The sequence below is a fragment of the Schistocerca americana genome, chromosome 9, assembly GCF_021461395.2.
Source record: "Schistocerca americana isolate TAMUIC-IGC-003095 chromosome 9, iqSchAmer2.1, whole genome shotgun sequence".
NCBI classification, from domain to species: Eukaryota; Metazoa; Arthropoda; class Insecta; order Orthoptera; family Acrididae; genus Schistocerca; species Schistocerca americana.
The window spans coordinates 4612423-4628696 of record NC_060127.1 but is presented as its reverse complement, the minus strand read 5'-3'; the positions used below and the strand labels follow the sequence as shown (position 1 = coordinate 4628696).

Genomic DNA, 16274 nt, shown 5'->3' with positions numbered 1-16274 from the left:
CTGTGGCTGGCAAATTCTCTAAGCCAGATGCAGTCATCCACACTGTTCCAGAGAAAGCTTCTCAGCCCACAAGGTCTGAGCATTCACAGAGTGTGGGTTTGCTGGTAGCTCCAACATTAGGCATGTACTGGGGTCCCTTAGGGACATGGCTGCCAAGGAGGCGCAGGAAGCCAGTGCACACTCCATGTGCATACCAGGGGGAGGGGGGGAAGGGTCATTCCAGGCATGGAAAAGGTGCTTCCGGATATCATGAGGAGTATAGGGCGCAGCCAACTGCAGGTGGTGGCTCATGTTGGTACCAATGATGCGTGTTGCTTGTATCAGAGGAGATTCTCTCTGGTTTCAGGTGGCTAGCAGAAATGGTAAGGACTGCCAGTCTGGCTTCCGATATTAAGGCAGAGTTCACACTCTGCAGCATTGTCGATAGAACCAATTGTGGTCCTTTGGTGCAGAGCTCAGTGCAGGGTGTCAATCAGAGGCTCAGGCAGTTCTGTGACCATGTAGGCTGCAGATTCCTTAACTTGCGCTTTCGGGTGGTGGGTTTCTGGATTCCGCTTAATAGGTCAGGAGTACACTACACACAGGAAGTGACTACACATGTAGTGGAGCTGTGTGGAAGGGACTGGGCAGTTTTTTTAGGTTAGAGGGCTTCAGGGAACCCCAGAAAGGGCGTTCATGTAAAATGGGGCAGGTAAAACACAGTAAGGGAGTTGTGGAAATAATAGGTAAATTGTCATAGCCATGTTGGGAAAGATCCAGAGCTCCGAGCCCTAATAGAAAACACTGAAGCTCAAATGGTTATGGGTACAGAAAGCTGGCTAAAGCTGGAAATGAGTCTATATGAAACTTTTTCAAATGACCTAACAGTGTTCGGAAAGGATAGAGCAAATAGAGTAAGTAGTTCACCTTCTAGTGAAATCGAAGTAGATAGTTCCTGTGCAATAGTATGGATAGAGGTTGTACTTGACAATCGTACTAAACTATTAGTTGGATTATTTTACCGGCCCCCTGACTCAGAAGATATAGTTGCCAAACAGTTCAAAGAAAACTTGAGTCTCATTTCAAATAGGTACCCCACCCGTACAACTATAGTCGGTGGTGATTTCAATCTACCCTCAATATGTTGGAAAAATAAAATGCTTAAAGCCAGTGGCAGGCATAAAACGTCATCCGAAATTGTATTGAATGCTTCCTCAGAAAATTATTTTGAACAATTAGTTCATGAGTCCACTCGAAGTGTAAATGGTTGCAAAAGCATATGTGACCTCTTAGCAACAAATAATCCTGGACACATAGGGCATATAATGATGAATACAGGGATTAGTGGCCACAAGGCAGTTGCTACTAGGCTGAATACCATAACACCCACAACCATCAAAAAGAAATGCAAGGCACATCTATTTAAAAAAGCTGATGAAAATGTTCTTAACACCTTTTTAAGAGACAGTCTCCACTCCTTTTGATCTGATCATGTAAGCATAGAAAAGATGTGGAATGATTTCAAAGAGATAGTATCGACAGTAATTGAGATATATACCACAAAAATTAGTAAGTGATGGTACTAATTCCCCATGGTACACAAAATGGGTCAGATCACTGCTGCAGAAGCAACGAAAAAAACATGCCAAATTTAAAAGAATGTAAAATGCCCAAGACTGGCAAACTTTTGCAGAAGTTTGAAAGATAGTATGTACATCAATGCAAAATGCTTTTAATAACTTCCACAACGAAACACTGTCTCTGACTCTCGTAGAAAACCCAAAGGGATTCTGGCATACATAAAGCACACCAGTGGCAAGACGCAATCAGTACCTTCACTGCACAATAACAACGGTGAAGTCACTGATGACAGTGACACTAAAGAAGAGTTATTAAACATGGTTTACTGAAACTCCTTCACTAAAGAAAACATAGTAAATATTCCTGAATTCCAATCAAGACAACTGCCAAGATGAGAAACATAGAAGCAGAGATCCTCGGTGTAGCAAATCAGCTTAAATTACTTAATAAAGGCAAGGTCTGCAGTCCACATTGTATACAGAGAGGCGCTCTGCATTGCAGTGTAGCTTGCTGTCCAGGTTCGAGAGGGTGCGTTTCTGGATGAGGTATCGAATATATTGCTTCCCCCTACTTATCCCTCCCGAGGAGATCACGAATGTAAAATTAGAGAGATTCGAGCGCGCACAGAGGCTTTCCAGCAGTCGTTGTTCCCGCGAACCATACGCAACTGGAACAGGAAAGGGAGGTAATGACAGTGGCACATAAAGTGCCCTCTGCCACACACTGGTGGGTGGCTTGTGGAGTATAAATGTAGTTGTAGATACCAGTCAGGTTCCTTTCAGTGTATACTTATACAACAGCTCCATATTTAGCAATTATATACAAACCATCACTCACAGAAAGATCCGTAACTAGATACTGGAAAAATTGCTCAAGTCACACCAATACCCAAAAAGGAAACTAGGGATAATCCACTGAATTACAGGGCCATATCACTAATGTTGATTTACAATAGGGTTTTGGAACATATACTGTGTTCGAACATTATGAAATACCTTGAAGAAAATGATTTATTGACACGCAGTCAGCACAGATTCAGAAAATATCGTTTTTGTGAAACACAACTAGCTCATTATACTCATGAAGTAATTAGTGCTATCGACAGGGGATGTCAAAAGGACCACGTTTTTAGATTTCCAGAAGGCTTTTTACACTGTTCCTTGCAAGCATCTTCTAACCAAACTGCATGCCTATGAAACATCACCTCACTTGTGCGACTGGATTCATGATATCCTATCAGAAAGATCACAGTTCATAGTAATAGACAGAAAGTCATCAAGTAAAACAGAAGTGATGCTTGGCGTTTCTCAAGGAAGTGTTATAGATCCTCTATGGTTCCTGATCTATATTAATGACATAGAAGACAGTCTGAGTAGCCCTCTTAGATTGTTTGCAGATGATGCTGTCATTTACCATCTTGCAAAGTCATCAGATGACCAAAACAAATTGCAAAATGATTTAGATAAGATACCTGTATGGTGTGAAAAGTGCAATTGACCCTAAATAAAGAAAAGTGTGAAGTTGTTCACATGTAAAAGAAATTCGCTAACTTTTGATTATGCAATAAGTCACACAAATTTGAAGGCTGTAAATTCAACTAAATACTTAGGGATTACAATTATGAATAACCTAAATTGGAACGAGCACATAATTAATTTTATGGGTAGAGCAAACAAAAAAGACTGCGATTCATTGGGAGAACATTTAGAAGGAGCAATAAGTATACTAATGAGACTGCTTACACCATGCTTGTACACCCAATTCTGGAATATTGCTGTACAGTGTGGGTTCGGCAACAGGTGAGACTGACGGATGACATGAACACATTCAAAGAAGGGCTGTTTGTTTTGTATTATCACAAAATAGGGGAGACAGTTCCAAAGATATGATACATGAATTAGAGTGGCAATCATTAAATCAAAGATGTTTTTTGTTGCGATGGGATCTTCTCAAGAAACTTCAATCACCAGTTTTCTGCTCCGATTGTGGAAAGATTCTGTTGGCACCCACCTACATAGGGAGAAATGATCATCATGATAAAATAAAATAAATCAGGGCTCGCACAGAAAAATTTAACTGTTCAATTTTCCTGCGCACCGTTCGAGAGTGGAACGGTAGAGAGACAGCTTGAAGGTGGTTCATTGAACCCTCTGCCACTCACTTTATTGTGAATAGCAGAGTAATCACGTACCTGTAGATGTAGATTGATCTCTTTGGGTTCCACAAGTGCTGGAGAGTCAGTAATAAGTGACCCATCGAATTTCACTCACCATCCTGTATTGAGCATCCTGGTATTGATGGTGTCTGAATTCCCTTACCTATTACTGTTTCTACCAATTTTACTTTTCTACAGCTGACAGATCCAATATTGATTCCTCCAAAGTCATTTCTTTTGTTAAAACTTTGGTTCCATATGAGATGAGAATCACTTCATCACATGAGCTATATCTTTATTGCTGAACAAACCAACCATTTTTTAAATACTTTCATACCTTTCAAAGCCATTAGTGAAAACACAGATTACAAAGCTTACAGCTTATGGTGGACCATAATTCTTTCACTGACCTGAGAATTTTTTATCTTCACCTTGCAGCTATTGAATTTCATTACTTCTGACAGTACAGGGTTATTACAAATGATTGAAGCGATTTCATGGCTCTACAATAACTTTATTATTTGAGATATTTTCACAATGCTTTGCACACACATACAAAAACTCAAAAAGTTTTTTTAGGCATTCACAAATGTTCAATATGTGCCCCTTTAGTGATTCGGCAGACATCAAGCCGATAATCAAGTTCCCCCCACACTCGGCGCAGCATGTCCCCATCAATGAGTTCGAAAGCATCGTTGATGCGAGCTCGCAGTTCTGGCACATTTCTTGGTAGAGGAGGTTTAAACACTGAATCTTTCACATAACCCCACAGAAAGAAATCGCATGGGGTTAAGTCGGGAGAGTGTGGAGGCCATGACATGAATTGCTGATCATGATCTCCACCACGACCGATCCATCAGTTTTCCAATCTCCTGTTTAAGAAATGCCGAACATCATGATGGAAGTGCGGTGGAGCACCATCCTGTTGAAAGATGAAGTCGGTGCTGTCAGTCTCCAGTTGTGGCATGAGCCAATTTTCCAGCATGTCCAGATACATGTGTCCTGTAATGTTTTTTTCGCAGCAGAAAAAGGGGCCGCAAACTTTAAACCGTGAGATTGCACAAAACACGTTAACTTTTGGTGAATTGTGAATTTGCTGCACGAATGTGTGAGGATTCTCTACCACACAGATTCACACATTGTGTCTGTTCACTTCACCATTAAGAAAAAATGTTGCTTCATCACTGAAAACAAGTTTTGCACTGAACGCATCCTCTTCCATGAGCTGTTGCAACCACGCCGAAAATTCTAAGCGTTTGACTTTGTCATCGTGTGTCAGGGCTTGTAGCAATTGTAAACGGTAAGGCTTCTGCTTTAGCCTTTTCCGTAAGATTTTCCAAACCGTCGGCTGTGGTACGTTTAGCTCCCTGCTTGCTTTATTCGTTGACTTCCGCGGGCTACGCGTGAAACTTGCCCGCACGCGTTCAACCGTTTCTTCACTCACTGCAGGCCGACCCATTGATTTCCCCTTACAGAGGCATCCAGAAGCTTTAAACTGCACATACCATCGCTGAATGGAGTTAGCAGTTCGTGGATCTTTGTTGAACTTCGTCCTGAAGTGTCGTTGCACTGTTATGGCTGACTGATGTGAGTGCATTTCAAGCACGACATACGCTTTCTCGGCTCCTGTCGCCGTTTTGTCTCACTGCGCTCTCGAGCGCTCTGGTGGCAGAAACCTGAAGTGCGGCTTCAGCCGAACAAAACTTTATGAGTTTTTCTACGTATCTGTAGTGTGTTGTGACCATATGTCAATGAATGGAGCTACAGTGAATTTATGAAATCGCTTCAATCATTTGTAATAGCCCTGTATGTAAAGGGTAAATTCTTATTTGCTATACAACTAATAACAGTTCTGTTTTCTTTTCTCCAACTGCATTGTAAAATCCAGGATTTTTCCCTATCTGATACTGTCTTCACAATGAACTCACTTGTAAGCACCAAATTGTATGAATATTTTGCAAACAGATACCCTAATGCAGGACAAAGGCAGTCATTATAAAATCACATGTTTGTAGTCAAATCTCAAACTTAAGAAGCACTTGATGGTATAAAAGTAACTGAATGGAACAGGTATTCGGAGTGGTTTTATTTCTTGCTTGGATCAAATAGATTCCCATTTTTTCTCTCTCAGAGCTTTGATACATTTCCAGTACTTAAGTGTGTGGAACCCTTACCACATAGGACTAACAGGGAACATTGAAAGTATATGGGGAAGGGCAGCATGAATAGTATGGGTTTGTTTAATCTGTGGGAGAGTGTTACAGAGACGCCGGGGAACTGAAATGGAAGACTCTTGAGGATAAACATAAATTATTCTGAGAAAGTCTGTTAACAAAGTTTCAAGAGCTGGCTTTAAATAATGATTCTAGGAATATATTCGGTGTCAACATGCAATAACCTCCTACACCACTATCAATGGAGAGTATATAAAGCATGTCTGGCAATTGAGGAAAACAGTGCACTCATTGTCATAATGCAGAAATGGAACAATTTATCTCATGTCACAAAAGGACATGATCAATCAGTTTTGGGCTGAGAGTGGGAGCATTTCTTAAACTGCTAAGTTTTTAAACTGTTCATGTGCCACCATGGTTAAAGTATACCACACATGGCAAAAAGGTATTATCCAAACCCAGCGCTGGGTCAACTGTGTTGTACCACAGGCCATAGATGACAGAGGTGAACAACGGCTGGAGAGATGTCTTCGGGTGAACAGACATCCAACTGTCAAGCAGCTGACTGTCCAGATGAACTGAAGGGTTACCAAAAGAGTCTCATCATCGAACATTCAGTGAATGTTGCTGCGTATGGGCCACTGCAGCAGGCACTGCAGCAGGCACCCGTACTGTCTGCTGTTAATTGGCAACAAAGGCTGGAATTTGTACGCCCTTACCACAGTTGAACATCCGCTGAGTGGCGACACTTGACCTTTTCAGATGAATCACGTTTTATGATCCATCAGACACATAGGCATTGGCATGTACAGCATAAAACATCTGAAAGCAAATACCCTGCCACAATGATCAGAAGGGTCCAGGTTGGAGGAGGGAGCATTATGATCTAGAGAAGTTTTCCATGGCATTTCCTGGGTGGTCACAACATTCTGGAAGGCACAACAGGTCAACACAAGTATATATCTATCCTCGGGGACCAGCTGTGCACTGGTGGGGAGCACCAAAGATGACCTCGGTTTGAGGAAGGCCGGCATGTGCCAGATTCCATGTCAATGTGGCAAGTCGTATATTGGTCAGACGATGCGTACCGTCAAGGATCGATGCTGTGAACACCAGAGGCACACTTGACTGATGTATCCAAGCAAGTCGTCGGTTGCTGAACATTGTTTGTCGGAAAATCACACTATGGAGTATGAATGCACGAGGATTCTGGTGCAGACGTCGAGATACTGGCACAGCGTTCTTAGAGAGGCCATCAAAATTCGCACCAATGACGTTCTCATAAACTGTGACTGTGGCTATAATCTTAGCAAGGCTTGGGAACCAGCAATTGGGTTAATCAAGAGTAAATCAAGCAAACTTATAGTTGTGATGACCACGGCGGACAGAGCCATCACACCGATGTCATCCGAGACAATGTTGCAATCTGTTCCACCGCCCGACCATGGCGCGGGGAGCGGACAGCGGAGGGAGTGCGCTGCAGGCGGGGGGGGTAGCAGCCATAGCGTACGGATCTCCGTGCTGGCATGTTCACAGGAGCTCAGTCCGTCAGTTTGCCTGATGATGGCAACACGTATGATCGCCGAAATATTGTGCCCGTTGGACACTGTAGACTGGCAGTACACTAGTGGATATTTTGATTATCAAATACGCCAGGAGAAACTCAAGAATCACAATATTCATACTGATCAGTTCTGCTAAACAAACACTTTGTTTCCTTTAGGTGTACTGCCTCAGAACATACTGCCACAAATGAACAGGGAGTTAAAATATGCAACACTCTTGCCTTTTGGTCAGCACACTGAGAAATGTCTCTCATGGCAGAACAGGCTGAACTGAGCTTTGTGATTTAATTCAATCACATATACACTCCATTTTAATTTGTTATTCAACTGGACCCCAATGAATTTTCCATGTTGGTACACAGTATCAATAAAAAATCTAGCACTGCATGGCTAGGTAGTATTTGTGCTTACACGTATTGTGTTTAATACAGCAAAATTACCAAGAAAGCTGCTGCTTCCTCATTTATACCAGACCATCCTCTTCATTTCTTATCCTTATCTTAATATGTATAAGACCACACTCACACTTATCAAATAATGACACTGATCTTTGCCAGCAAAAAAGAGGCCTGTTTACAATAAACACTGCTACCTACCATGCAGTTAACAGACGTCCTTACTATTGAGTCAGGATAATCAAACAGCTTACAATTGGCATTGCAGTGGCAAACATCAGAAATGTTGTCCTAAACCAAAAGGAAATACTGCAAACAGCAGGGAGGTAGTCATCGTGGTTGCGAAATACTGACTCGCATTTCTCCAAATTAAAAAGCAGATAACGTAACACAACTGACAATCAGGGACTTCAGAACTGACACTTACACAGCCAAGGGACTCATTCCCACAGTACCAGTCACTCCTAGAATCTACTGAGAGCTAAAGATACATTAGGAAAATTTGAGGTCAGTAGTGAACAGGATCAATTCACCTACATGTAATATGGCAAAATGTCTAGCCTGTGAACTAAGATCTCTAGCTGGCAAAATGGACTCTCATGTGAAGAACTCAACGCACTTCATAGAAAGCATAAAGCGAGAAATAATTTTACCCACAGACATCACGGTCCGTTTGAACGTAAGTCATTATTCACAAACTTGCCACTAGACCAAACTGCTGGATCTTACAAGAACATGAACCACCAGATATATGTGACTACGATGAGCTATGTTTGTCTTCAACACATTTCAAATGGTGAGGAAAATACTATGGGCAGACAGATGGTATAGCAATAGGGTCTTCCTGATCTCTATTAGCAGCAGGTATATTCGTGGAGGTCTTTGAAGTAATGGCACTTTGTTTATGTCCCTTACATCCACAATGCTGGTTCAGATAAGTGGATGATACATTAGCCATATGGTCTCATATTTTTGAATAAAATGCACAGGAAAATACAGTTCATGCTCAAGGTAGAGAATGGTGCACTTCCATTTCTGGATGTGGAAGAATACAGGACAATGGACAGCACACTAGGTCAGAGACTATGCCATCACTTGTTATTTAGGTGTCACAGCTTAGCTTGGTGGTGCCTTGGAGGCCAAGGAGTAAAGGAGCATACACAAGAATGTAAATGATCATTAAGAAGTGTCATTCATTCGACTGCTAACATCAAATCAGTTCATGGGTATGTTATAAAATGTCATGAGCTACAAAACAAAAGAGATCATTCAGCTATTACTGTAATTCAAGCGTATGTGAAAAACATCTTACTGCAAAGCTGTTCACTTTATTCAGTAGCTTGGAGAGACTGGAGCTCTCTTTCAGCACCTGCACATCACAACAAGGTGACAAATTCTAGGGGCACACTTCCGTGGCACTGCATAGCAGGAAAGTAATTAACTCTGAGAACGGTGACTGGGAATTAATTATGAGGTAAGTTGATGTACAGACATCAGGGTAGAGATCATACATGATGTTACAAATTCACCATGAAAACACTCCATGTTAAAGAATTTGTTGCCAGGGAAGCAATTCTCAAACACAACAACAGAAATGAGAGAAGTACTGACACTCCAAGGCATAGGCTGCAAGAATAGCAAGCTTCCCAAAAGTGAATACCCTCAAAATTTCTAATAAAATTACCTACTCTCTCTGTCTTATACATGTCATTTAGAAATTTCAAAACAAAATAATGTAACAAGCTGGGAGAAAACAAATTATGGTTATAAAAGAATTCTGTGATATGGATAATGTTGATTTCATTAACCATGTAGATCACTGAATTGCTTCTGTTCAGTTCAGTACCTGAAATCTTAAGCCAGATACCAAATGAAAGATTGTGATTTCGCCAAATTTATTCAAAATTTACTCCAAAACAGGTAATTTTATGCAGACTTCAAAGGTCCACATAGTTGATGGAGAGGTCAAGTAAATGGCTTACCATGAGGAAGGGTTCTTCCACCAATGTCATTTAACATCAGCACCAATGACAAACCACTTTCAGTGAACATGAGTTTCTTTTACACTGATGCTCTTGAATTAGTGTGTTAAGGGAAATCTTTTGAAGACAATGAATCCCACCTGACAGATGCACTGAAAAATTTGAGTTTCTATTATTCTAAAAACCAACTTCACCCAAACTCACATAAAATCCAACTGTGTGTGTTTCATCTTAAGCACAATCATGCACATTGTAAGCTTATAACCACATGACAACAGATACAGTTAGTATACACACTTCAACCAAAATGTCTGGGAGTCACTCTGATCATACTCTGAAGAACAAGAAGCATTGTGAGAGTATGAGAATGAAGCCAGAAATGATATCCTTCACACAATCATTGGTAGCAAGGGGAGATCTTGATCATGAACCCTGAGAATGAAAACACTAACAGCTGGTTACAGTGCAGCAGAGTATGCATGTCCAGCCTGGTAAAAATCTACCCTTGCAAACTTAGTTTATAAGGGATCAAATGAAATGTGTAGGCTAATTACAGATTGTTGTTCGAAACCTATGCCACTTGTAAAACTCTACCAGCTCACAAGCATTAACACCCCCAGATATTCATTGTGTAGTAGCTCACAGTGTGTAAAGAACAAATTGGGATCATCAGACAAACCATCCATTGCATGGGCACATTCCAGTAACTCCAAGGTTGAGGTCGAGGAGGAGTTTCCTTGCAACCACTTCAGTCTAACAAACAGCAGCAGCGACAGCAAGAAAACAGTGGTTGATTTCCCAACATAAGACTAACTCTATCTGGCCTATCCATGTCAGAAACCCTCTCATCTAGGCATGAACAGTATTGAATCATGTGGAGGTCACTCATCCACTCTCATTCTGGAGTTGGAAGATGCGGAGTAACCTCCGGAAAAGGCACTTTCCTGTGTATAAACATCAACTATGATTGCAGAGAAGCACATACCATGAAACACCTACTGCATTCTCGGCTATGCCATGTCTCCTGCACAGAAGAAGACCTGCACTACTATGGTAATGGAAAAAATATCTGATTTTAGTTGATGTTACATTACTCATGGCAGTTAGAAAAATAATGAAAAAAGGAACAAAAACATAATCCATGTCAGGATAAAAAATAAAGTAACTCTGAGAAAGAAATAGGAGAATGATTTTGTGCATGGACAGAGAGTAGTATGCAACTAAAATACAAAACTATGAGCCATCATTATTACAGCACATCAGGTATTTCAGTCAAATTGTCATCAAATTTATTATGAAGCTACTTGCTAATATGATTAATAAGTCCATGGCAGAGAGCTGTTTCATGGCACCTTAAGAAATGCTTGGCTTTTATAACTATGCTTAAAGATTGATTACAAGAAAGGTGAAAACTGCAGCATGTGAGAATTTTACCACTCATGTCATAAATCTTTGTACATTACATAAAATGTTAATAAAATTCTTTGCATTGCAAAATATACTGTCCAGAATTCAGTGTGGATCTGAGAAGAATAAATCCACCACTTTAGCAACACAAGAATTTGTGGACTTTGAAAGCACTGGATAGGGAAGAATCAATAACTGTCATATTCTGTAACATGTACTCAAAATGACAAACTCATATATCAAAGACTGGTATCAAATGAGAGTAGCAACAAACATACAAACATACATGAGGAAGATCATACGTGGAATGCCACAGGCATGTGTGATAGGACCACTGTTTTTCTCAGTCTACATTAATAACCTTCCTGATTACATCCAGAACAATGCCATCCTATCTGTTGATGGAGGCAATATTTAACTAAAGGAACAAGTCTGGAAGAAGTTGTTCCAGGGTCTGAAAGTGTATTACATAATATAGATAAATGTACACTCATGAACTTAAAGAACAACAGAAGCAAACAGTTTGTTAGCAGTAAATGTTAACAATAACAACAAACACAAGCAAGTTGGGCATATAAAATTTTCAATTCTCCATGCAGACAATACATTAACATGAACAGAGCACATCACAGAGTAGTGTAAGTTGTAAATTAAATTCGGCCTGCTGTACCTTATGAATATCAGCCAAAGCAGCTAGTATTTAAACCCCCAAAATGTTTTACCCTGCACATTTCCTCTCCAGTAAGTGGTACGGAGAACAACTGCAAGGACGTTCAGTAAATATGAAGAAGCAAATACTCATTATATAGAAAAGCAGATAGCAGTCGACCCTTTTCATATTGTTCTCATTCCATCCCTAATTTTCTGTTCTTTGAAAAATATTACTCAGTTAAAGAAAAAAAAAGAAAAAAATTGAAGAGTTACATCAGACACTACTGGAAACAGATAAAAGTAGATGGATCTGGACAATCATAACAACAAGTCATGTATGAAATCATGCAATAAATGTCACTAATACAACATAAATCAATTGTAATACAACATAAGACTGGGAAACAGGATACGAATAACAGTATCCCACTAATGACAGGTTGAGAGACTTTACAGTAAATAATGAAGAGGGCATGTGAATATGGGGATCCAGCTGTAGACACATAACAAAATCTAACATACATGTGCTGTTCCAAGCCCTAGAATGGGCATTTTGTGTCCATTGAAGAAAGTTAAGTATTCCATCTTGCCAGTCATCTTGCTGTTCCGGGTTTAGCAAGTAGTGAGTAATACTTGTGTACTGTCTGCAGACTGTGCTGCGGAACTCAATTCCTCAGTACTTACAGCAGTTATATAATTACCTTATCTGTGGCTTGTCTTTTATGACACTACATAAACAGTGAGATAACTCCTATCAGATAGCATCTGCTATTAAAATGAAGTGGCCATTCACCAGTATCTTAACAGAATATGAATGTAGGTTGATAACTTATCACAACTCTGCTACTGGCATCAATTGGTCATATCAACCATAGCCAACATTAATCCTCGGGACTCAGGTCGCTCATCTAAGCCGCCATGTTAATTCAGTCTGTTCTTATACCTTGTACTGTGTGCACATGTATGATAATTGTTGAAATATATGTATGTGCAGATATAAGTGGGGACAGTTTATTCCACATACTGTTATTCGTATCCTGTTTCCCATACTGGTGCCCCCAAAGTTTTAAGTCATCCGCGCTAGGTGTTGTAAATCAACAGGTTATGGGCATGCCACCACGGCCACCTCACCCAACACTTTATTTGAAGATTTGGAAGCCCAACTATGACTGCCGGGTCCCTTCAATCCTTCACCAACAGCCGGCTCTCCATTACTTCATAGTGATTCATGATCTCCAGCCACATTAACCTCAAACTTTGTTGTTCTACAATAGTCGAGTGCTACACCGTTAACTCAAACAATGGACTCTGAAACTTCCTGGCAGATTAAAACTGTGTGCCGGACCGAGACTTGAACTCGGGACCTTTGCCTTTCGCGGGCAAGTGCTCTACCAACTGAGCTACTGAAGCACGACTCACACCCCGTCCTCACAGCTTTACTTCTGCCAGTACCTCGTCTCATACCTTCCAAACTTTACAGAAGCTCTCCTGTGAACCTTACAGAACTAGCACTCCTGAAAGAAAGGATATTGCGGAGACATGGCTTAGCCACAGCCTGGGGGATGTTTCATTCTTGGTTAGTCCAAAAACATTAATTGTGTGTGATGATTCGCCTCTGGTAGACTCCGCATCCCCGACGTGCTTGCCACGTTCACTGCCATATGTGTCGGACAGTGCTTCTAATAACACTCGTGCCCGTGATATGACCATACTCACTGCACGGGCAGCTGCCCTGCGTGTTGATAAACATCCCCCCTCTCTCACGCACAAGCCACGTGACTCGGTGGCTATTGGTGTTCCATGCGCGACGCCAACACTGCTCTCGCCCGCGTCGGGTACCAAGTGCAAGGTTGACAGCAGACAGTCGCCCCACATTCCGACCTGCCCCACACTGAAAACAAAGCTGCCCTCTCCAAACAAGTGCAAGCCGCGCTCACATACTAGGCATGTGACTTTCGTACTGCCTTTTCCCACTTGCACTAACGGCTACGCCTCAGCGTGCCCTACCCGTCCAAAAACAATGCGTCACGACACTGATCAGTCTTGTGTGCAGTTCTCAGTTTCTTCCTTCACTGACAGAACACACAAGATAGTTATCACTGGCAGCCCTCCTGTTACGTACAAGGTTGGATGCCTCAAACCTATTAAGTTGTGTGCAGCCTGGCAGCAAATTAACGAACTTTTGGAGGCAGGTATCCTGCAACCATCAGACAGCAACTGGTCTTCACTGATCCAACTCATCCTCAAACATGATGATTCTTTCCGAATGTGTGGCGACTACAGATGTCTAAACACCCCCCCGTGAACCATGGAGCTTGCCGTTGGTGGGGAGGCTTGCGTGCCTCAGCGATGCAGATGGCCGTACCGTAGGTGCAACCACAACAGAGGGGACAGAGGGGTATCTGTTGAGAGGCCAGACAAACCTGTGGTTCCTGAAGAGGGGCAGCAGCCTTTTCAGTAGTTGCAGGGGCAACAGTCTGGATGACTGACTGATCTGGCCTTGTAACACTAACCAAAACGGCCTTGCTGTGCTGGTACTGTGAACCGCTGAAAGCAAGGGGAAACTAAAGCCGTAATTTTTCCCGAGGGCATGCAGCTTTACTGTATGGTTAAATGATGATGGTGGCCTCTTGGGTAAAATATTCCGGAGGTAAAATAGTCCCCCATTTGGATGTCCGGGCGGGGACTACTCCAGAGGATGTCATTATCAGGAGAAAAAAAAATGGGTGGGTAAGTTAGAAAATTTAAAAAGGGAAATGGATAGGTTAAAGTTACATATAGTGCAAACAAGACTTCTGGTCAGGTGACTACAGGGTTATAAACACTAAATCAAATAGGGGTAATGCAGGAGTAGGTTTAATAATGAATAGGAAAATAGGAATGCGGGTAAGCTACTACAAACAGCATAGTGAACGCATTATTGTGGCCAAGATAGATACGAAGCCCACACCTACAACAGTAGTACAAGTTTGTATGCCAACTAGCTCTGCAGATGACGAAGAAATTGAAGAAATGTATGATGAAATAAAAGAAATTATTCAGATAGTGAAGGGAGACGAAAATTTAATAGTCATGGGTGACTGAAATTCGTCAGTAGGAAAAGGGAGTGAAGGAAACGTAGTAGGTGAATATGGATTGGGGCTAAGAAATGAAAGAGGAAGCCGCCTGGTAGAAATTTGCACAGAGCATAACTTAATCATAGCTAACACTTGGTTCAAGAATCATGAAAGAAGGTTGTATACATGGAAGAAGCATGGAGATACTGACAGGTTTCAGATAGATTATGTAATGGTAAGACAGAGATTTAGGAACCAGGTTTTAAATTGTAAGACATTTCCAGGGGCAGATGTGGACTCTGACCGCAATCTGTTGGTTATGAACTGTAGATAAAAACTGAAGAAACTACAAAAAGGTGGTAATTTAAGCAGATGGGACCTGGATAAACTGACTAAACCAGAGGTTGTACAGAGTTTCAGGGAGAGCATAAGGGAACAATTGACAAGAATTGGGGAAATAAATACAGTAGAACAAGAATGGGTAGCATTGAGAGACAAAATAGTGAAGGTAGCAGAGGATCAAGTAGATAAAAAGATGAGGACTAGTAGAAATCCTTGGATAACAGAAGAAAAATTGAATTTAATTGATGAAAGGAGAAAATATAAAAATGCAGTAAATGAAGCAGGCAAAAAGGAATACAAACGTCTCAAAAATGAGATCGACAGGAAGTGCAAAATGGCTAAGCAGGGATGGCTAGAGGACAAATGTAAGGATGCTGAGGCTTATCTCACTAGGGATAAGATAGATATTGCCTACAAGAACCTTAAAGAGACCTTTGGAGAAAAGAGAACCACTTGTATCAATATCAAGAGCTCAGATGGAAACCCAGTTCTAAGCAAAGAAGGCAAAGCAGAAAGGTGGAAGGAGTATATAGAGGCTCTATACAAGGGTGATGTACTTGAGGACAATATTATGGAAATGTAAGAGGATGTAGATGAAGATGAAATGGGAGATATGATACTGCGTGAAGAGTTTGACAGAGCACTGAAAGACCTGAGTCGAAACAAGGCCCCGGGAGTAGACAACATTCCATTAGAACTACTGACAGCCTTGGGAGAGCCAGTCCTAACAAAACTCTACCATCTGGTGAGCAAGATGTATGAGACAGGCGAAATATCCTCAGATTTCAAGAAGACTATAATAATTCCAATCCCAAAGAAAGCAGGTGTTGACAGATGTGAAAATTACTGAACTATCTGTTTAGTAAGTCACGGCTGCAAAATACTATCCCGAATTCTTTACAGACAAATGGAAAAACTAGTAGAAACCGACCTTCGGGAAGATCAGTTTGGATGCTGTAGAAATATCGGAACACGTGAGGCAATACT

General features: G+C 41.3%; 1 protein-coding gene across 1 annotated transcript in view; it reads right to left on the bottom strand.

The window, feature by feature from the left end:
• LOC124551137 (1,5-anhydro-D-fructose reductase-like) overlaps positions 1 to 12551 on the bottom strand; it is a 63245-nt gene extending 50694 nt beyond the window's left edge. The window contains exon 1 of the mRNA XM_047126099.1: positions 12412 to 12551. Within this exon, the coding sequence (XP_046982055.1) occupies positions 12412 to 12486 (75 nt within the window). The 5' untranslated portion in view covers positions 12487 to 12551. The remainder of the gene's footprint in view (positions 1 to 12411) is intronic.
• Positions 12552 to 16274: the final 3723 nt, after the last annotated feature.